This window comes from Typopeltis vanoorti, chromosome 14 (assembly GCF_054136105.1).
Source record: "Typopeltis vanoorti isolate ZY-2024b chromosome 14, IOZ_Tvanoo_1.0, whole genome shotgun sequence".
In the NCBI taxonomy this organism is placed as follows: domain Eukaryota; kingdom Metazoa; phylum Arthropoda; class Arachnida; order Uropygi; family Thelyphonidae; genus Typopeltis; species Typopeltis vanoorti.
The window spans coordinates 43664167-43686528 of record NC_143562.1 but is presented as its reverse complement, the minus strand read 5'-3'; the positions used below and the strand labels follow the sequence as shown (position 1 = coordinate 43686528).

At 37.4% G+C, this 22362-nt stretch overlaps 1 protein-coding gene across 3 annotated transcripts in view; it reads left to right on the top strand.

Moving 5' to 3' along the window:
• LOC150099411 (mitogen-activated protein kinase kinase kinase 7-like) overlaps positions 1 to 22362 on the top strand; it is a 415932-nt gene that overhangs the window by 262805 nt on the left and 130765 nt on the right. For all 3 annotated transcript variants that reach the window (XM_090403539.1, XM_090403540.1, XM_090403541.1), the window contains one exon: positions 11622 to 11741. In XM_090403539.1, coding sequence (XP_090259665.1) covers positions 11622 to 11741 — 120 coding nt within the window. The remainder of the gene's footprint in view (positions 1 to 11621; positions 11742 to 22362) is intronic.

Below are 22362 nucleotides of genomic sequence, written 5' to 3'. Positions count from 1 at the left end.
TGAATAAATTCATATGGAATAAGAGAGAAATTAGTCGGAACACTAAATTAGCTGTATACAAGACAGTGTTCAAACATAAGTTAAAACCAGTTTTAACTTATTAATCTGAGAGCTGGATCAGAAGTAAAGCACTTGACCAAAGACTAGAGACCGCAGATATGAGAGTCCTGAGAATGATTAGAGGTGTGAACAGATGGCATCAATGGCAATATCATATTAAAAATGAGGATATTAGGAAAGAACTTGACATTGTCAGCATCCAGGAATGTGTTAGCCGAGCTAATCTCAGGTGGTATGGTCACTTAAACAGAATGGTCGAAGAAAGATTAGCAAAACAAGTGTTCTCTGCCAAGTTGGCAGCAAAACGACCCAGAGGAAGACCAAGATATAGGTGGATTGATACGGTACAAAGTGCCTTAGACGATAGAAATATAAGATCTGATAATGTTGGAGTCTTGACAAGTAATAGACTCATTTGGAGGAAAATTGTATATAGGAAGTTAGTAATGATATTATTTTTTCATGTAGTACTATTATATCCTGTACACCCCTTGAGGATACATGGCTGGAATTTGATGATGATGATATTTCATTTCAAAATATATGTAAAATATATAAAACCGCTTTTACATGTTTTGTAGGTTTGTTGTTTATATCTTGTGTAATTATTTTATTTATTAATTATTATTTATAATTATTCGGACAAAATGCGGAAAACAGTTATAATGGGGGCATTGCAAAATTTATGTCTTGCAAAGTGGACGGTGGCCCGAAAAAGTTTGTGAACCTATGATTTAGAATAATCCTTGTGGAGGGGGGGGGGGTTGTGGTTTGTAGATTTTAATATTTTTTTTTGGGGGGGGGTAGCCATTGGCTGAGAAAGTGTTAAGGATGTAATTTAGTACAGTGTTTAGGGCCATGTCGTTAGAACAGATTAGTTTAGCCCTGTTGTACAGTGTTTTCACCACTCCATATTGTTGTGGGGTGGAGAATTGTTGATGAATATACCTGCCTGTATAGGTGGGTTTTCTATAAACTGAGAAAACCAAGGGAAATTGAGAAAATCAAGCTATTTCATTTGGCAGGGAAAATTTCTACAAACAAATAGAGGGGACAGCCATGGGTTCACCACTCTCCCCACCCTTGGCCAATTTCTTTATGGAGACCTTTGAAGAAAAAGCCCTAGCCTCTGTCCCAAAAAACTGATCATATGGCTATGTTGATGATGTGTTCGCTATTTGGCCACATAGCTCTGATACACTCCTCTCCTTCTTAACACACGTAAACAACCAACACCCCAGAATCAAGTTCGCCATGGAAAAAGAGGAAAACAACAGCCTCCCTTTCCTAGACACACTAGTCACCCGCCAGCCTGATGGAACCTTGGTTTTCTCAATTTATAGAAAACCCACCCATACAGTCAGGTACATTCACCAACAATCCCACCACCACCCCTCACAACAATATGGAGTGGTGAAAACACTATACAACAGGGCTAAGCTAATCTGTTCTATCGACATGGTCCTAAACACTGAACTAAATCACATCCTCAACACTTTCTCAGCCAATGGCTACCCCCCCCCCCCCAAAAAAATCCAAACATGACCTGACCTCCTGTTACAGACCATACAGAAAATTGGCATCCCTTATCTGCTCTACTAAAGAACAACCACTTCCCCTAGCCCTATCTGGTGTATACCAGGTCCCCTTGCAGCTGTAAACTGTCCTATTTTGACCAAACAGGCAGGACAGCGAATATCAGGATTTCTGAACACAAGGACTACATTCGTTTTCACAAGTACAGCCATTGTGGTCTTGCAGATCATGCTCTGGATACACGCCACAAAATACGGTGGAAGAAAGCTACAGTAATACACCTTAGCAAATACAAATTCGAAAGACTATTTATGGAATCAGCCTCAGCCCTAAGAAACTCTCCAAACCTCAACAAACTTTATGCAACTGCCCCGAATTTGGAAAGCTTACATCAGCAGACCCTTCAGCCCAACATCCAAGAACACCTACTTAGTCTGCTAGTGGGCACATCAGGACTTTTAGGAGAACAATAGCTTCATCACTTAATTCTCAGTTACTGTTTTGTAGTGCCTACGTGCACGTGCCCTTTTTGTTAGTTCCTTTTGAAGATAGCAACGTGACGTTGCCGAAATATCAGAAATATTTATTAAAGTATAATTTAATTTATATTCATATCTACGTTGTTCAATTCTTTAAGTGATTTAGTAATGCATAACCAACGTATAAGCCTGTCTACGAGAATTAACATCATCCATGGAGATGCTATCGCATAAAAGGCAATATCGCAATATCGTAAAATGAAGTTGAAGTTGTCTAGACAATTAAATCGTCTAACTTTCCTGAAACGCTGCCAGGATAATCAGGTAATCCCGAATTGTGTAAAATTCAAGCACCGTTTTGTTTCACAAAAAGCTTTCCTTATATATAATCGTGCCAGCTATGCATTGCTTCACGAAAAAATCACCACCATGCAGTTTCTCTTAGCAGACTTTGACGAAGCTATTCGAGGCTTTGAAGAAGTGCTTTCCTGCACTTCAAATCACAAGCTTTGGTCAATTTTACATGATGTCTCGTGTACTGCTATAGACAAAGAATTTGAAAAAATACGAGACCGACAGATGAAAACATTTGAAAAATTAAAAAAGAAATCTACCGTCAATTCCAAACTTCCTACCAACACCGTAATCAACCTTTCTTCAGTCAGCCTGAAGCAACCAAAGCACCTTTCATGTGGCCACAACTTCGGCATTGCTCCCAGAAAAATACCTAGTGAGGATGTTATGATCCAGATCGAATGCAGAATCTGCCAACTTCCACATCAAATCGCCAACAGTGTAAGACTGGATGTAACTTGTGTCCTCTCCAAAGCAAGACCACCCAAAACCAACATATCCAACAAGGAATATAAAGCTCTGCAGGAAATGTGAAAAAATAAAGAAATAGTTATCACCAAAGCGGATAAGGGAAATGCAACTGTAGTACTTAACCAAAAGGATTACACAGGTAAGCTTAATCCTCTTCTATTAGATCAGGCTACTTACCTCCCTATCGAATACAATCCCACCAACTCACAAATCAGAAAACTTCGCAGGCTCCTTAAGAAAGTCACTTCTTGGCCTGTAGAAGTTACCAACAGATTAAAGCAGTTTAACTCTATACCCCCCGTATTTACGGACTCCCAAAAATACATAAAGAAAATGTGCCATTACGTCCCATAGTGGATGGCATTGATTCCCCCACATACAAATTAGCTAAACATTTGGCCAAAGTGCTCACACACTATACTGGCAACACACCATCACACATAAAAAAACTCAGCCCACTTCAAAGCCAGTATAGAAAACCTTACACTCCAACATACTGACATAATGGTCAGCTTTGACGTCTCCTCCATATTCATAAATGTCCCACTCAAGGAAACTTTAGAGCTAATCCAAGCTAAATTTTCTCCCGATATCTCAGCCCTATTTCAGTTCACAGTGAACTCGGGCTATTTTGTTTGGCAGGGAAAATGCTACAAACAAATAGAGGGGACAGCCATAGGTTCACCACTCTCCCCACACTTGGCCAATTTCTTTATGGAGACCTTTGAAGAAAAAGCCCTAGCCTCTGTCCCACAAAAACTAACCATATGGCTTCGTTATGTTGATGATGTGTTCGCTATTTGGCCACATGGCTCTGATACACTACACTCCTTCTTAACACACTTAAACAACCAACACCCAGAATCAAGTTCACCCTGGAAAAAAGAGGAAAACAACAGCCTCCCTTTTCTAGACACACTAGTCACCTGCCAGCCTGATGGAACCTTGGTTTTCTCAGTTTATAGAAAACCCACCCATACCAGCAGGTATATTCACCAACAATCCCACCACCCCTCGTCACAACAATATGGAGTGGTGAAAACACTATACAACAGGGCTAAACTAATCTGTTCTAACGACATGGCCCTAAACACTGAACTAAATCACATCCTCAACACTTTCTCAGCCAATGTATACCCCCCCCCCCAAAAAAAAAAAAATCCAAAAAATATTAAAACCTACAAACCACAATCCCTCCCCCTCCACAACAAGGATTACTCTAAATCCATCATCATTCCCTACATCCTCGGAAAAAATTACCAAAATCTTAAAAAAACATGACCTGACCTCCTGAAAATTGGCATCCCATATCTGCTCTACTAAAGACCAACCACTTCCCCTAGACCTACCTGGTGTATACCAGGTCCCCTTGCAGCTGTAAACTGTCCTATTTTGACCAAACAGGCAGGACAGCGAATATCAGGATTTCTGAACACAAGGACTACATCCGTTTTCACAAGTACAGCCATTCTGGTCTTGCAGACCATGCTCTGAATACACGCCACAAAATATGGTGGAAGAAAGGTACAGCAATACGCCGTAGCAAATAGAAATTCAAACGACTATTTATGGAATCAGCCTCAGCCCTGAGAAACCCTCCAATCCTCATCAAATTTGGTTGTATGCGACTGCCCCAAATTTGGGAAGCTTACATCAGCAGACCTTCAGCCTAACGGCCAAGAACACCTACTTAGCCCGCTAGAGGGCACCATCAGGACTTTTAGGAGAACAATAGCTTCATCACTTCATTCTCGGTTACTGTTTTGTAGTGCCTACCTGCACGTGCCCTTTTTGTTAGTTCCTTTTGAAGATGGCAACATGACGTTGCTGAAATATCGGAAAATATTTATTAAAGTATAATTTAATTTATATTCGTATCTACGTTGTTCAATTCCTTAAATGATTTAGTAATGCATAACCAACGTATAAGCCTAATACGGACTTAAGAGTACGGGCGACTCACATATGCAGGGGAATTGCATTCTTGAGAATTGCTATGTATAGCAAAAATGCATAAAACAGGAGGCTTATAAAACATGGATAATTGAGGTTGCATTCCCAAGTGAGGAAGTCCCAGTCTTTCAAGATGAATTTGATCAAAAATGGACCTATTTTTCATGCATATTAATAAATAACGATGGTAAATAAAATATTCAGTACGTAGTTCTTCATTTTCAAATTAATATAACATCATCACATCTTCCATAGTGAAGTTGAAGACTTATTTTTCAAGAATCTCTCAATTGAAACCTGTCTTGAAGTTTTCAACTTCTGATTATAACTTCTTGGTGTGTAACCTCCTTCTGCTATCTTTGCTTTGAAGAGAAATTCATGTCACAAACAGACTAAAACCTTATAACTCTGCATATATGGACTACCAAAATCCATAAAAAAAATGTGCCATTATGTCCCCATTGTGGATGGCATTGATTCACCTATATACAAATTACCAAACATTTAGCCAATTTATTGCTCACACAGTATACTGGCAACACACTTGCCTATATTAAACACTCGACCCACATTAAAGCCAGTATAGAAAGCATCACACTCCAACACACTAAATAATGGTTAGTTTTGATGTCTCCTCTTTATTTGCTAATGTCCCACTGAAAGGTACCTTAGACCACATCCATGCCATATTTCCTCCTGATATCTCAGCCCTGTTTCAGTTCACAGGGTACCTTCTTCCAGGAATGGTTACAAGAACATGATAGTGACTTCCCTTCTCCCCATTCATCTAATCTCACTCCCATTGAGAGCATATTTCCAATCTAGAAATAAGGTGTTTGAAACACAGATCTCCAACATATCACCACGAGAAGGTGAGGATTGCACATTAGATCAGAAGCCCTGGTCAGTTTTCCGCATTCCTTTAAAGGCTATGTGGAGGACTCCTCTCAGTTATACAGCTTTGACCCTTAAGCACACCCCTTGATTGTTGATAAGAGATTAATAATAATGTAAACTTAAACATGTTGTATTGTTTTAGTATCCCGTACACCCTGGAGCGTACATATCAGGAAAATGATACCGCAAAAGAAAATATATTTATAAATTTTCCCACTTTGACACCAAAACATGTATACTACCAAACAATAGCAAAATGTTTGGTGGTATTAAACAAAAATTATTGCATTTGAAAATTGCTTGCTTGATAAGTATTCCTTCACTGTTCATAAGAAATAGAAATCACTGGATGTCCAAGTAGGGGTGTGCAGTAGATAGTCCTGAATATCACATTCACAGTGCTGCAATGACTGAAAAGTGTGTCATTATCTTGCAGCAGAATGATGCTTTTATGCAATAACTGATATGTTTGTAATTAATGGTGCAGCTTGTTATAGAAACTCAGCAGGAACACCTTTATGATTCCAAAATGAACTTCTCTGCTGATGATTTGCTTTGAATTTTTTTTTTTTTTGCTGGGGGGGGGCAGGGGGAGTTGTTCACATTGTGAAAGCTTTTGTCGTTTTCAGTATCACATGAGACATCCAGTGTTTTCCTGTAATGGTATAGTAACTACATTCCTTTGTCATGGTTACTCATCAAAAACATGAGAAAATCTAGGTCAATGAGTGTTGGATTTGATTATAGTATCAGACAACGTTTCAGTTAAAGATGTATCTGTTTTGCCTCCAGTTGGTGACAATGATCATGCGGTACTCACTTGGGAAGTGACTAAGTTTATGAATTCCCATTCAGAAAAGTTTACATGTTGAACTACAAAGCAGGAAATCATGACCAATTGAGGAGTATACTGAGTTCAGTGGAATGGAATCATTTGCTGGATGGAAAGAATATCGACAGTGCATGGGAAGCATTTAAACAATACTTAAATGATGCGATATCAGAATGTGTCATGAGAGTTCAAAGAATAAATAGAGTAGGAGTAAGATGGATGTGTAATCTGATTAAGCAAGAGATTCATAAGAAAAGGACGATGTGGAAGGAATACCATGTGCATAAGGATGACGTTCATTATGAACATTATAAGGCAGTAGGCTAGAATAGTCACAACTGTTGTACGGAAAGCAAAGTCCAAGTATGAAAAGAAATTGGCTCTGCATGCTAAAGAAAACCCACAATAATTCTATTGATATGCTGCAAGTAAAAGAAAGAATGAATATGAAAGAATAACTCTTCTAAATTCAGATGGTGTGAGGATACAGAAGAGGTTATTCGACTAATGAGTGCCCATTTTGTTAAAAGTATCAACCTGATGTATGCGACATTCAGCTCACTGCTATCTCTTCATGGATGAAGAAACTCAGGCATATGAGGATGAGGTGTTAGAGCTGTTGTGCAAACTGAATAAGAATTCAGCATTAAGGGACTGATGGGATATCATCAGGTGTGCTAAAAGAGTGTTCAGCTGAACTGACTATTCCTTTGACTAGACTGTTTAATATGAGTCTCAGAACAGGGAAGAATCTGCAGGAATGAAAAGAATGTATGGTAATTCCATTGCACAAGGGTGGTGCAAAGACCGATGTATCCAACTATTGACCAATTATTATCTCAGGAGTGGTGGTGGAGAAGATTTTGGAAAAATTAGTTAGGGCGCACATTCAGAAACAGGTTGACAGTGAATCTCTACTTTGCAGTGAGCACATGGGTTTACTAAGTCATGTTTTAGCAACTTGCTCACATTCTATAACAATGTTACCATTGAATTAGACAAGGAGAATGGATACACCATGATACTTTTGGATTTTGCTAAGGCTTTTGACAGAATACAGCATGGTAGACTGTTGCATAAATTGGAGAATATGGATTTGGATTATAGAATATTAATGTGGATAAGAAGATGGTTGACTGACAGATATCAAAAAGTGGTATATGGGGGTTGTGAGTGCAAGATTTATAGATTGAATAACGTGTACCACGAGGGTCAGCACTTGGTCCACGGTTATTCAATCTATACATTAATGATATTGAGAAGGATTTGACAAGCGACATACAACTATCTGCTGATGATGCAAAGATGGGTTGGGTAATTAGGAATGTTGCTGATAAGTAGTAATTGCAGAATGATTTGAATAGGCTGGAGTTGCAGACATGGGAAAATGGATGTCAGTAAATGTAAAGTCATTCACTTCAGCTTGATTAGATATCCAATGTCGTATTATATTGGTGGAATTATTATTATTATTATTATTATTATTATTCCTGATACCTCCAAGGAGTCCGAAGACTCATCGTGGGAGGACATCTACAACTGTCTCTCCACCTAACCTAATCATCTCCATCAACGCCATCTACCGCCCACCTCCAACACCACCACAACTAGTAATTTTTGTCTGTAAATTGCGTGTGTTCTGAAGGGCCGATTTTTATGTATGCGGGATGAAAAACCCGAGTTTCCGGGAGAAAAAACCCTGCTACCTCCGTATGAGATCGGCTAACTCACCTTCGAATTGAAATCGACCAGATAAAGATTCCTCCCGTCGCGACGAGAATCGAACTTAGGCCTATTCCAATCGAAGGGCGCAATGTACCGTCGTTCTTCCAATTGCGCTACGGAGACGCTAGAAGAAACTGATGAGGCTGGGGATCTTGGAGTGTTAGTAGATAGGAAGTTGAAGTTCAGGGGCAATGTAGCAAAGGTTGCAAATACAACTCAAAAGATTATAATGCTGAAATGAACATTCACATGTAAAAATAAAGATGTCATTTTGCCTCTTTACAAGGCCTTGATAAACTCCTCACCTATGAATGATGCATGATCAGATACAGTGCACTATTACTTTCTTTTCTGAAATACCGATGCAATTTTTTACAGTTTGTTATTAGAGTATATGAACTTTGACTGTTATGTTTTTAAGTGATGCAAATTCAGAGTTTTGGTACTAATTATCTGATTTGTTAATAATAATAATCATCTGCATAATGTGTAGAAACAAGTAAATAATGTTTATAAATCGCTTAAAAATCAGTATATTTCAGTTTGAATTATCTAATTGAGTGACCAAATATAGTTTAACAATAATTCTTCTTTATCAACAGCTGCTCCCACAGAAACTGTCAGATCAAGGTAGATCAGAGTTCTCCATTTCTTTCTATCCTCCAAAATTCTTTCTTCATGAGCACTGTTTCATTTCAGGCTTTTTTTTCTAGATCTCTTATCTGATCTCTCCACCTTTTCTTATGGTACTTTTGGTCTTTTTTTTGCTCAAATTTTATTTCATACATTCTTCTTGGTGTTCTTTCTAAATTCATTCTCATTATATCTCCAGACCATACCAAGCAAGAGTTGACAATCATTTCTTCAATACTCTCTAGTTCTAAACCATTCATAATGTCCTCATTTCTTATTCTTTTCTTGTTTTTGTCATCATTGTCCTTAAAACTTTCATTTCTGTTGCTTCTTGTAGATAAGCTTATTGGTGACATGTGATTATTAAATTACAACATATACTAAATATTAATTAAAAAGAAAACTTTAATCGATACTTCCTATATTTCAGCAATGTTACATTGCTATCTTCATAGGAACATAAAACTATGATATTTGCACGGAGGCACTAACAACGAGCAAATGAGGCTGAAGAGAGTAACTAACATTGTTCCTAGAGTTCTAAAGGTGTTCCCCCCTCCCCCAGTGGGCTAAATTGGGTTGTCTTGGCTGTTGGTCTGATGTTCTCATGATGCAAGCTTCCTGAATTTGGGATAATCTCATGCACTCCAATCTGTTGAGGTTTGAGAACAATCTTTTGTATTTATATGCTTGTGTGTACATATCATAGTTTTATGTTTCCATAAAGATGGCATTGCCCCAAATATAGGAAGTATTGATTAAAGTTTTCTTTTAATTAATTTTTAGCATATGTTGTAATTTCTTGAAATAATTTAATGGTCTTCTGTTGCTTGTATTCTACTTATGCCTCTTTTTGTTAGCTGCCATGTTTCTGCTGTTATACAAAAAGACAAAATGGGCAAAATGTGACTTCTATTAAGTAAAAGCTTGCACTTGCACAAAGAAAGGTTGCCCCATTGAAATCCTCCTCATTCTCTCCTGATCTTAAACTGCCATCACTAGAATGTATACTTCCCAGATATTTGAAGTTTCTGCTAATCTTCAAGACTTGCTCATTGAGTCTAACACCATTAACATTTTACATTTTCTCTATAATTTAAAACCATGCTCTCACTCTTCCAGCTATTAATACATAATCCATAGTTCTGTGTCACACTGTTCCACTTGTTCAGTTTCTTCTGTTTTTCTTCTGAATGTGCCCAAATCATCTGCAAGCACAGCTGTTTCTCCTTTCTGATCATTAAAGAGGACAGTAGTCATTTACAAATTTCCAATTTAGTCTTCATTGAACTTTAGACTTAACATATTCTTTATTATGACTATTTCTTTTTTTTTCCTGTGCCTATCTTTTTCAAATTTTCCCAGACTTTTTCCAAATCAAGTGATTTGGAAAAATGTGCCATAAATGGGCTTACGAAAATTATAAGTCCATTTATGGGCTTATAATTTTCATAAGCCCATAAAAATCAAATCATCAGTTGATTACCCCTTTTATAACACCAAACTGTTCTTCTCTTAGACCATCTTCTATTTCATCTCTTATTCTTGTTGCAAATATCTTTTATAAATCCTTACACAGTGACACAATGATGTTATTCCCCTATAGTTACTACACACCCTTTTTGAGAGTCCTTCATATATTGAAATAATAAATCAGGCATCACCTTCTTTCTCCAGATCAGTCAATCATAAAATGTTACATAATCATTCCACTCTTTTACTACCAGAAGCTCTGATTAGTTTATCAGGGTAATCATCCATCCCTGGGGATTTTTCATTCTTAATCTTCCTTAATGCTGTTTCATCCTCTGTCAGACTTTTTTTTTTTTTTATCTTTTCCATCAGTGTATTCATTTCAGTTCATTTCACTATGGCTTTCATCCTTATTTAACAGAGCTCCAAAATAACATTGCCACATTATCCCAATCTGAGCTGACCTGGTTGGCGCTCCAGCTAAAAGGCTGTGGGTTCGAATCCTGCCGTGGACATAGATGTTTGTGATTGTCTGTGAAAATACTAGTGGAGGTGTGGGACAGTGGATGATATTGGTGTAGATGATGCGGTTCACTGCAGTTGGTGGTAGATTGAGTGGTGGAGACAGAGAGTTGTAGAGTAGATGCCCTCCCTCAACGAGTCTTTGGACTCCTTGGAAGTGTCACGTAATAATAATAATCTCTCCCAGTAGTCACAAGATTCCCATCTCTGTTTATTAAAAAACGTGGTTCCTTATTGCTTCTTCTTCTATATTTTATTAGTCCGTATAGCATTTTTATGTTCCCATTAATCTCTTTTTCAACTTATGGGGTGTAAATTCAACTCAGCTTTTCATCTTTCCCTTTTTATTTTTATATGGCTCTTTCTTTGGTTATAAAATTGTCATAATTTCATCTAATTTCATAATTTATAATTACCAAATTAAAATGTCCAATGATACATTGAAATTTAAATAATTCAGAAGATTTATTTAGTGATTTCTTTTCAATGTTTTAAACTTTCGTTATTACTTCTGCATTACTTATTAAAACTAAATGCAAAATATTATTTCTGCAAAATTTTATATATCAATCAAGTATAAAATTGTGCAAGACATCTGAGATGAAATCTTATTGTTAAGTATAATTAATTATTAAAGATTCTATTTTTCTGAATTTTATTTCCATCATTTTCCAATTTCACTTTAGGTCATAGACGTTCTGGATCATGTGGTTCATCATTTAACACAATGTCTGTGACATTACCTTCTATCCCATTATATAGTGAGCCCATTTCTCTTCCAACTCAGGAAATTCCATCCTCATTGGGTAGGTTTTTAACGTGCATTTAGATATGTTTATAGCTTAGTAGATCTTTATAAGTATCCTATAAATGAAAATTTGTAGAACTTGTAATAGACCATTACAACAGATAAGCTGAAGAGGTTTTTTGTAGGTGCATAGATATATTTGTCATTTCAGCAAAGTCCACTATAATTATTTTTGCCAAACAGAATGATATGATAGTTGTGCTAGCTCAGTTAATCTGTCTTATCCATGAGTATTACCATGATTTCAAAAAGAAATGTGCTAACTGAAAGAAAGAGAGAGAGAGAAATATTAAACCTACTTAATGCTTGTGATAATTAGTTGTTGATAAACCAACTGCTCAGGAGATGTTTAACTGAGATAAGAATTTTATTTTTATATTGATCCCATACACAAGAGGTCAAGGGACCTATAAGTACATCACTGTCATGTGAGGTTCATATGAGGACTGAAACAGAAGTGTATGGATGTTTTTTGTTAAAGAGTTGTAGGGTGTAGTTGTTTGGGAATACTTCATGAGGAAGGCTGTTCTGGTGGACGGAATAAAGGAGGAAGACAAGAAGCAGGTTTGGTGTGTTTGTAGCTGCATAGCAAAGGCATGCTTGGCATCTGCTGCTCTTGTATTAACAGGTGCATCAGAAAGCAGGGGTATGATAGTTGCTAATTCACTGGATCAGTGACCTTACTCTACAGGTAACTGGATTAGTTACTTGTTTCTACAGGAATATACACAGTGCTGAAACATTGTGTCTGTGAGATAGTCTGAAGTGAATCTGTAAGAGAACGATCATCATTGAGCCTAATATTTGCCGCTGGACAGCATCAAGAATTTTAAGAGAAGATTTAGGTGCACCACCCCAAACATGTGAGCAGTATTCTAAGCATGGGTGAATTTGGGATTGTATATAAGTTGGTTGGGTGTAAAATAGGCTCTTGAATGAAGGAGAATGCCTAGTTTTTGGATACTGAGGAGGCTGTTGATGTGATGTGTTTATGCCGTGGGAGACTGGAGGTAAACATTAGTCCAAGCAGAGAGAGAGAGATTCGATCTTGTCTGGTGATTTGTGTATTTCTAGGGGTAAGGGTAGGTGAGCTGAGATCTCTTTTGTGAGAGAAAAAGGCAAGATTCTCTTTTGGTGGCAAAGAATAAAGTTGTCCTCCCTCTATTGAAGAATAGTATGTGGATCAATGTTTTGGTTCAGGCACTAGTTGTAGATGATCTTGTAACTGGGATGTCAGAGTATTGCATTGTTTGTCAAATAAGTAGGATGAGTGAAGAGCACTAGTGTCTTCAAAGCTGTGGATAGGATTGAGTGATGATTTGTGAGTAGACCATTTATATATAGGAGAAAGAGATTAAGTAATAGCATAGCCTGAAGATATTTTAGCATTAGTGGTGAAGTTCAAAGACAATGAGCCATTTACCATGATTTGCAGAGAATGACTAGAGAGAGGGCTGGCTGCCTGATTACAGAGGGTGGCAGGGAAACCAAAGGATGTCAATTTGTTTACCGTCTCAATGGTAGACACAATTGAAACTTTGGAAATGTCAAGAGCAACAACACAAGTTTCTCTGAAGGTTTCCGTGGCACATGTTCAGTGGTGGGTGATGTCAGTTATGAAATCATCTGTGGATCTTATGTGGCAGAATCCATACCAGTTGTCGCTGATTAATTGGTGGGCCTTAAAGTAGTGGCAGAGTTGGCTATTGATGACTTTCTCTATTATTTTGGAGAGGACAGTAGACTTCCATCTCCCTTTTTTGGAAGAGGTTCGATATGAAATTGCTTTCATGCATTGGGATAAGTACTAGATGATGTAGGATGGGTGTTAGCTCTGGAGTACAATTGTTTAAGAACAGTTGGAGAGATGCCATCAGGACCAGGAGACTTTTTAGTGTCGAAGTTAGTTAGCAGTTTTCTGATATCTTTTTGTTGAAAATCTAAAGGAGGCATATGGTGCTTGAATTCTGGTATTGTAGGCAGTGATTTCCCTTGGTCATCTGTGCAGGAGTTGAGGAAAAGAATGAATGAAGTAACAGCAGTACTATGAGAGAGGTGAGAATGCAGGAGAGCAGAAATTGTGTCCAGCAAGCTTAGCAAGGGATCAGAAGGCATGGCTTTCATTTGGATAAGAGGCAAGTTTTCTGCTATTGGGCTTTATAAAGTCTGACTGTTTTGCATGCCACTTGCAATCAGCTTGAATTTTTTTCTTCTACTACTCTATTACACTTTCTCTTGAACCAGGACTTGGCAAGCCCTGGTTCAACAGAATGAGGATTTTGGAATGAATAGGAAATGAAGGCCTTTATACCAGTGAGAATAATTTCTGTGACTCATTCGCAGTAGGTGTTAGGGTCAGATGAGTGGAAACAATAGATCAAGGAAAGGAGGATTAGAAATTCTGAAAGTCATCTCAATTGGCTCCTTTGCAGTGCCAGATGCAAGGTTGGGATGGTAAGAGGTGGACCATTCTGTGAGAGAGAGAGAGTGTGGAGACTTATACAAGATTGTTGTCTGAATTGCCAAGAGGAGACCTCTACGATTTATCTGGAAGGAGAACTGGCCAAAAAGAGATCCAGAAAGATTTATAGAGTAAAGAGGGTTATTTTATGGGATTAATTTAAAATGGAGATTTACTTCTGTCTTATCATTGTTTCTGAGAATCTTCATAAGTTTAATCATGATTGGTGGAAGGATATATTGGGGATGTGCAGTGAGAGAAAACTCTTTGACATGACATCCATACAGAGACGTGGCCTCAAGAATTTGAGTAGGTAGATGTACGATTTGTGTTAGGTCATTTCTTATAGCAAATACTTCTGCTTCTTGTCCAGCTTGGTCAATGGTGTTGGAAAATAGGAGCCAGTCAGAAATGTGGATGTTGAGGCCGCCTAGGAAGATGATCTCGCTATTTAGATAGCTGGATTGCATTTGGTAGAGTTTCACTGTATGGGGACCAGAAAATGCAACAAATGAATATTGCTAAATGGGGCTAGGAAACTTTGAGCCAGAGAAGGTCAATAGCAGGGGATTCTGAATGAGCTATTTTCTGCCAGACTGTCAGATTTCACAAAAGCACAGGTACCACCATTATTGCAAAGAGAATATTGAAGTGTGTAGTTTGGGCATTGGATTTGGACAGTAGTAAATGTAGCTGTAATCTAAATTTCTGTCAGGAGTAAGATATCTGATCTGGAAGACCGCAAGTGATGGAAATGTCATTTATGTTTGCGCTAATGTCACAGATGTTAATAAAGTGGATGTGAAAGTTCATTTTTAGTGAAGAGATTCTAGCTTTTTTTGTATGTTGATTTTTTTTTTGATGGGATTAGTTTTTGAGCGAGATTCACTTTTGTCACAGTGTCACCATCACTGTTTGTAATAATCTTCATAAGTTTTATCATTATTGGTGGAAAGATATATTGGGAATGTGCAGTGTGAGAAGATAAACTGTTGGACATCATCCATGTAGAAAGAAATTAGTTTCCATGTTGTGATGTGGCCTCAACAGTACCTCCCAAACATCGCTACTCAGACTTTCTCTCCAGGGACCACATGGATAGTACTTTGAAGGAAACTAGAATTTGGTATTATGAACTTTAATAAATTTAAAAAAAATAAAAATAAAAATTCCAGTTATTTTTGAGTACCCCCTCTTGTGGAGAAGGGAGAGAACGTGGGAGCCATTTGCATGATATTAATATCATGCAAAGAATTTATCTAATACTGGAATCATCTAACATTTTACACTTTAAAACATTAAAGTGTAAAATGTCAACTCTCTTATGAAACATTAACGTTTATTTAACAAATTTAGCTATTTTGCATTCATCACATAAATTCAGAAATACTGAAAGCTAGACTTACTCTTGGTAATACATTTGCAGCACTTGAGTGCTGCAGATGTATTATCGGTTATGATTACAGGTATTCCTCGAATTACAACAAGGTTCTTCCTAACGATCCTGTCATCAGTTGGAAATGATTAATAGGTCTGTTTTGTTAGATGTCTTAAATAATTTTATTTATTCTTTGCTCTACAATATACAAATTATAACAGAATTTATGTATAAAATACAGCCATAATAAATAATCAAACATGAGTGTATCATGCTTCTCTCCACTTAACAGTAAAATGATCAACTGGAAACGCATAGTACAAGAGTAATTCTTCAAAGCTGCTTTATTGTTATTATTATACGTGCACCTCCATGGAGTCCGAAGACTTATCGCTGGAAACCCCATCTATCATCACAATCTATCATACCTCTCCTTGAATCCATTAACAGACAAAGCACTCACAACTGATTCTGGCAACACGTTCTACTCATTCACAACTCTCCAACCAAAAAAATCTAGTCTTCACACCCCCTACTAACCACACCTTTATTCAACTTCCAGGGATGATCCCTTTTTTTCTGGTCCCTCTAGCCAAATGCTGAAATATTTCCCCTGCATCTGTCCTATAAAACTCTTTAAGCAACTTAAATGATTCTATTAAAATCCCTCCTTTTCTCCTATGAACCAACTTCTGCAATCCACACACCTTCAATCTATCTTCATAGGGAACATTCCATATTACACTCACCTCTAAGTCCTCTCCAACAGTTCCTCATCCCCAAGAAACCCAGGGGACCAGACATTATTAATATTATTATTATAAGATGCGTCATTGGAGTCTCATCACGGGAGACCCAACATTGACATACTAACCATTATTCATACAATAACTGTCATACTTCCCCTTAAACTCATTCACAGAAGAAGTATTCACAACTATCTCTGGCAACCCATTCCACCCATTTACAACCCTCCAAGCCAAAAATCTAGTCCTAACACCCTTGTTAACCACATCTTACACAATCTCCAGGGATGGCCCCCACGTTCTCTCCCTTCCTGCACTGGTCTTAAAAACGTTATCAGTATCAATCCTATAACGCCCTTTTAATAATTTATATGCCTCTATCATATCTCCTCTCCTACATCTATCAACTAGTTTTTGAAGCCCACAGACCTTCAATTTATCCTCATAGGAAACGTCCCACAGGTCTGCAACAATTTTTGTAACCCACCTCTGAATCTCTCCACCATTTCCTCATCACCAAGAAATCCAGGTGACCTGATCTGTGCACAATAGTCCAAATGAGGTCTTATTAATGCCTTATAAAGTGGGATAATCACTTCCTTATCCCTGCTTGTCAGTGTGTTCTTCAATAACCATGTAATTTGATATGAAGTTTTGGCAACCCTTGCATTATGCCTGCGAAACTTAAGTTCTCTGTCCACAATAATTCCCAAGTTCCTAACCTCATCAACTTCTTGCAGTTCTGTTCCATTAATATAGTAAACTACATGTGATCTCATCCTTCTGAAGTACATCACCTTACTTGGCCACATTAAACTGGCAGCCATTTAGTTTAGCCCAAACCACTAGCCTATTTAAGTCATCCTGCAAGATATCCACATCTTCTGAATTGACTATCGCTCTTCCCAGTTTTACATCATCAGCAAACAAGTGGATATTTCCTTTCAAAATATTCCCAATATCATTGATGTACAAATTAAATAATAGAGGACTGAGCCCTGAGACATGCCAATAGTCACCTGCCTTCTACTGGATTCTGCTCCACCATGAATCACTCTTTGATATCTATCCACTACCCACCCTCTAATCCAAATCACTAGCTTTGGATCCATACCCATTTGCTGCAATTTATGCAACAGACCCCAAGCAGAATCTTGTCAAATGCCTTTGCAAAGTCTAGCAGAATCACTGAATAAGGATTTCCTTTATCCAACTAAATAGTTACTTCATTATAGAAAGTAAACAGATTACTGAGGCAAGATCTACCCTTCACAAAACCATGTTGCCTCTTATAAAGTATCATATTGCTGTCCACCCAGTCCTGAATTCTAAGTCCTGGAGCTCCCCTTATGCAGTAGACTAATTTTCCCCTCTTTCCACTCAATTGGGACTTTACCAGAACTGAGATTTAAATTAAACAGCCGAGTTAGAGGATGTGCTAATTCTCTTGTGCATTCTCTTAAAACATGGGCCGATGTGCCATTTAACCCAATGACAGTATTAGCATTAAGGTTCTGTAATATACTAAGCATCCCAAATTCTTCTATCACTAGACTCTCATCAGTCAATGACATTCGGCACTGCAATATCACAACCAAGATGATACACTTTGCAAAATGATCACTAAGCAACTCAACTATTTTATTAGCTTCTGTAATTTCCTTACCATCAACACTTTTTAAAGTCATCCTTCCAAAGTTATTCCTCCTTTTACTTGCCACATAGTGAAAGAACTCTTTAGGATTTTTTTTGGAATCATTAACTAGCTTCATCTCATAATTAGCTTTGGCCCCTTTCTTACCATGCAGGTTACCCTTCTTGCCTGTACCTTGTACTGCTCATCACCTTTTCTTTATACTTCTACACAACTTTTTCTTTGTCTGCAACTCTCATTTAATAATATTATTCATCCATCTTACTCCTACCTGATTCCTCCTCCTGACTCTGGGAATACAGTCAGATCAGCTTTCATTAAATACTCCTTGATAATCTCCCATGCACCATCAACATCTCTCCCCCCTTTAAATTCTCATGCCATAGCACTTTTGAAAGCTAACTTCAAAGCTTGTCATAATCACCAGCCTTGTAATTCCACATATGACCCTTCTTAACAGAATATTCAGCACATAATACAATCTCCTAAGTCAAGACCACATGATCACTTTCCCCGAGTGGAGACAGTGTATATAAATTACTTACTGATATGTTCTCCGATGCTATGACCAGATCTAACACTCTCAAATCTCTTGTCCCTTCCATTACTTGCTGTCTCAGGTAGTTATCGCTTAACAATTGTATAAACTCCAATTCCCTTTTTCTTGAGACCATTCCTTCTCCCAATCTATGTCCCCATAGTTAAAATCCCCAATAATAATTATAATTCCTCCACTCATCTTACTAATTTGCCAATGCATACCATCTACATTCTCCCTTATACCACCTTGGATTATAGCAGCAACCAATTACATATTTCATCCTGTTGATTTCTATCTCACCAAACAGCCTCAAATGAACTACCCTCTACATGCCTGTCGCCTTGAGGCACTTATACCATTTTTGGCTTTAACACTTTGTCTATCATTAGTAAAACTCCTCCCCAATTCTGTCCTCTCTATCCTTTCAGAAGATACTATATCCCTTACATTCAGTCCCTATGACTAAATCATTAGTTAACCAAGTCTCCTAATTCCTATAATTTTTGGCCGAGTAGAACCAAGTAATGACAAAAATTCATCACACTTATTCCGAATACTTCGGGCATTAGTATACATAAACTGCAATACTCCCCCCCCCCCCATAATCACACTGTGTGTGAATTAGCCCACTCTGAATACCATTAAAATTCTGAGTACAATGAATCCCCATTTCACAGTTATTATTGAACTTAGTATTATTTACAGCTAACTCTAATACCCTGTGATTATTTCTGACAACCATCCTCGTTCCCTCCCATTCTAATAACTCTCGTTTCCTTGGTCTAAAATCCCCATATGTTCATTAAACAGAACCTTCTGTAAAAGCTTACTCCTCTACTTATTCAAATGCAGACCATCATCAGCATATAATTCTTTTCTCCCATAAAACTCCTCCCATATATCCACATATCACAAACCTCTTTTTGTGCACATCCTGGCTAACATTTCATTCATCATCAATGCCCTCCTCATTTCTCCACTATCATATCTGGGCAGTACACTGACAGTCTTAAACCTAACAATCTCTAACATCTCTCTCAAATCATTTGCCACACGATTTGCCCTGTTTCCCAAATCATTCGTCCCAACCATTAAAATCATTTCATCTACACTATCACCTCTCTTTACAGCTCTAGTCACACACTCTAACGTACCTCCCGGCAACATTCTTTAAAGACATCTCCTGTTTTTATTCTACGAATCATTGAATCCCCTATTATTAATTTCTTAACCTTATCCATCACCTTAACCTTTCTCTGTCTATCCATCTCTACCAAATTCATCCTTTCCATTCTCTTATCCAACCCCCAATCTCGTTCTGTGCCATCTGCGGTGAGCTCCAGAGCACCCTAAATCTCCCGAAAATCTCATTACCGCACTTCTGTTCTTCACTCATCTCAGAATCATTCACATTTACTTGCACATTCTGGCTTATGTTTGTACATATCATTTCTTCAAGTAGTTTACATTTCCCAAATATATATATATATAAATCCTCGAAAACTTCATACCACATGTTTTTCTGAAAGCCTGAGGCATACATTAAACAAACATAGCATTTAACATTGTTTCTAAACACCATATCCTTGAGTACTGGTGGATGAGAAAAAAGAGATGCACTACCAGTTACTCCATTTGTCAAATTTTGCTTACATTCGCTAAAGTCCTTTGCATTGCTAGATGTTGACTCTGTAATTCCTTGTGCACAAATCAGTCTTACCTACATCTAAAATAGCATCCCTAGACTTGGAGGTCCTCTTCTTTTTACCATCAAGGTTTTTCTTTTTGTTTACCTTCTTTCTCTTCCTAATAGAACCACACTTGTTTTCGTGTAAGTTTCCCTCGCATGTCAATTCCTCAAAAGGTGTAATTCCTTACTGCAGATCTGTCAAAGGATCCATACTAGAATCCGTGGCTGGGCCTGTAAAGATAACTTTTCACCTTCATCCACATAACAAGATCCACTAGCTTTATCTGTTGACAAAGCATGAACAGCTTCTTCTGATTCCGAAGATTTTACCTGTTGTTCTCCACCACCAAACACAGACTCCTCCAACAAGGCAGCATGTGAAAAAGTACTATCTTCTTCAACATATGGTGAGTCCATTTCATCCATTTGCAATGAAATTTGATCCTCCTTTGCGGTCTTGGCAATTAATGCCTATGAGTTGTGCAAGGCTGTTCACCTTAAGCATTTGGGCAATTTTCAAAAGATCAGGCAAACGTTTATGGGATATACTAACTTCACCACTATACATAAAATCCACAACCAATTTTAAATCTGCATATCCTATATCTTTCATAATTACAATATGATCCTTACATGGATTTTCCACAAACAAAGTTTGAAACAGGGGACTAATGCTGCAAGCACTGTTCTGTGAGCTTTTAGACTTAATTCTTCACATGCTAAAGTTACATCAACAGCGATTCACTAGAAAGCAAGCCTTTATAAACATTGGACATATTGGCCTGATGATGATTTCACTTTAAAAGCAACATTGACTCCATTCTCATACCTTCACTAGTAATGTTCAATGAGAGATAAAGGCAATACCTAACAACAACTATCACTACTTACACATCCACAAACCACTACAACCAATATACAATTCATAAATTCATATGTATCCACACACAATTATGTTCATATAAATACAAAAATGTCTAACATAAATCACATTAGTAACTTTAAGAAGCATCCAGTTTGATATCTAACACAATATCAACACATATTTATAAAATATCACTGAAGTACTTTTAATATAATCGGACAAGCATATCTGATAAATATTTCTTCAGTAATTTTTTGACATACCAATAATAATTCATTTATACAAACAATAAATGTAGATTAGTTCAACATATACCGTATCGATAATATTTTTAGGCTTAGCAAACCACTCATTCCGATTGCTGAAACCAATTAAAAATTTCACCAAATTTATACAAAAGTACTTGCATCACAGTACAATGCTTATTACATTGATCATTAACAGGTCATGAGATCTGCAGTTAAAATATTCTAAGCCTTACGAAATCCTTTTATTTGCACGAAGGTTTTTAATCCAAGAAATAACTTGCGACGACTGCTGCACGTAAGCCATGATTCAAGTCATCTGCTCAAGCACAGTAATCCAGATGTGGGCATATCAAGGCCTTATAAAGATGAATAAAAATTCCTTATTTCTACTTGTTAATGTGTTCTTCAGTGGCCAAGTAATCTTATGGGCTACTTTATCAACCTTAGCCATATGTCCTCTAAACTTTATCTCTCTGTCTACGACCACCCCTAAATTTCTAGCTTCATCTGTTTCCTGGAATACGTGCCAGCAATGCAATACACGGCTTGTAATCTATTTATCAGAAAATGCATAACTTTATATTTCTCGACATAAACTGACATCCATTAACTTTTGCCCACACTGACAGCCTATTTAAATCGTCCCACAAACTCTCCACATCACCTTGATTAACTATTATCCCACCTAATTGTGAATCAACAGCAAAGAATTGAATATTTCTTTTCAGGTTATTTCCTATATCGTTTATGTACAAATTAAACAGCAGTGGTCCCAGCACTGAACCCTATGGAACACCACTGGTCACCTCGATTCTGCCCCCTCCGTATACCACTTTTTATATCTGTCCAGCAGCCACCCTCTTATCCACTTAACCAGTGTCATATCCATCCTCATTTGTTCTAATTTGCATAACAGAGCTCCATGTGGTATTCTGGCAAATGTCTTTGCAAAATTCAGCAGAATCATTGTATAGTCATTTCCTTTATCCAATTCTGCTATTTCTCTATTATAAAAAGATAGTAAATTACCATGGCT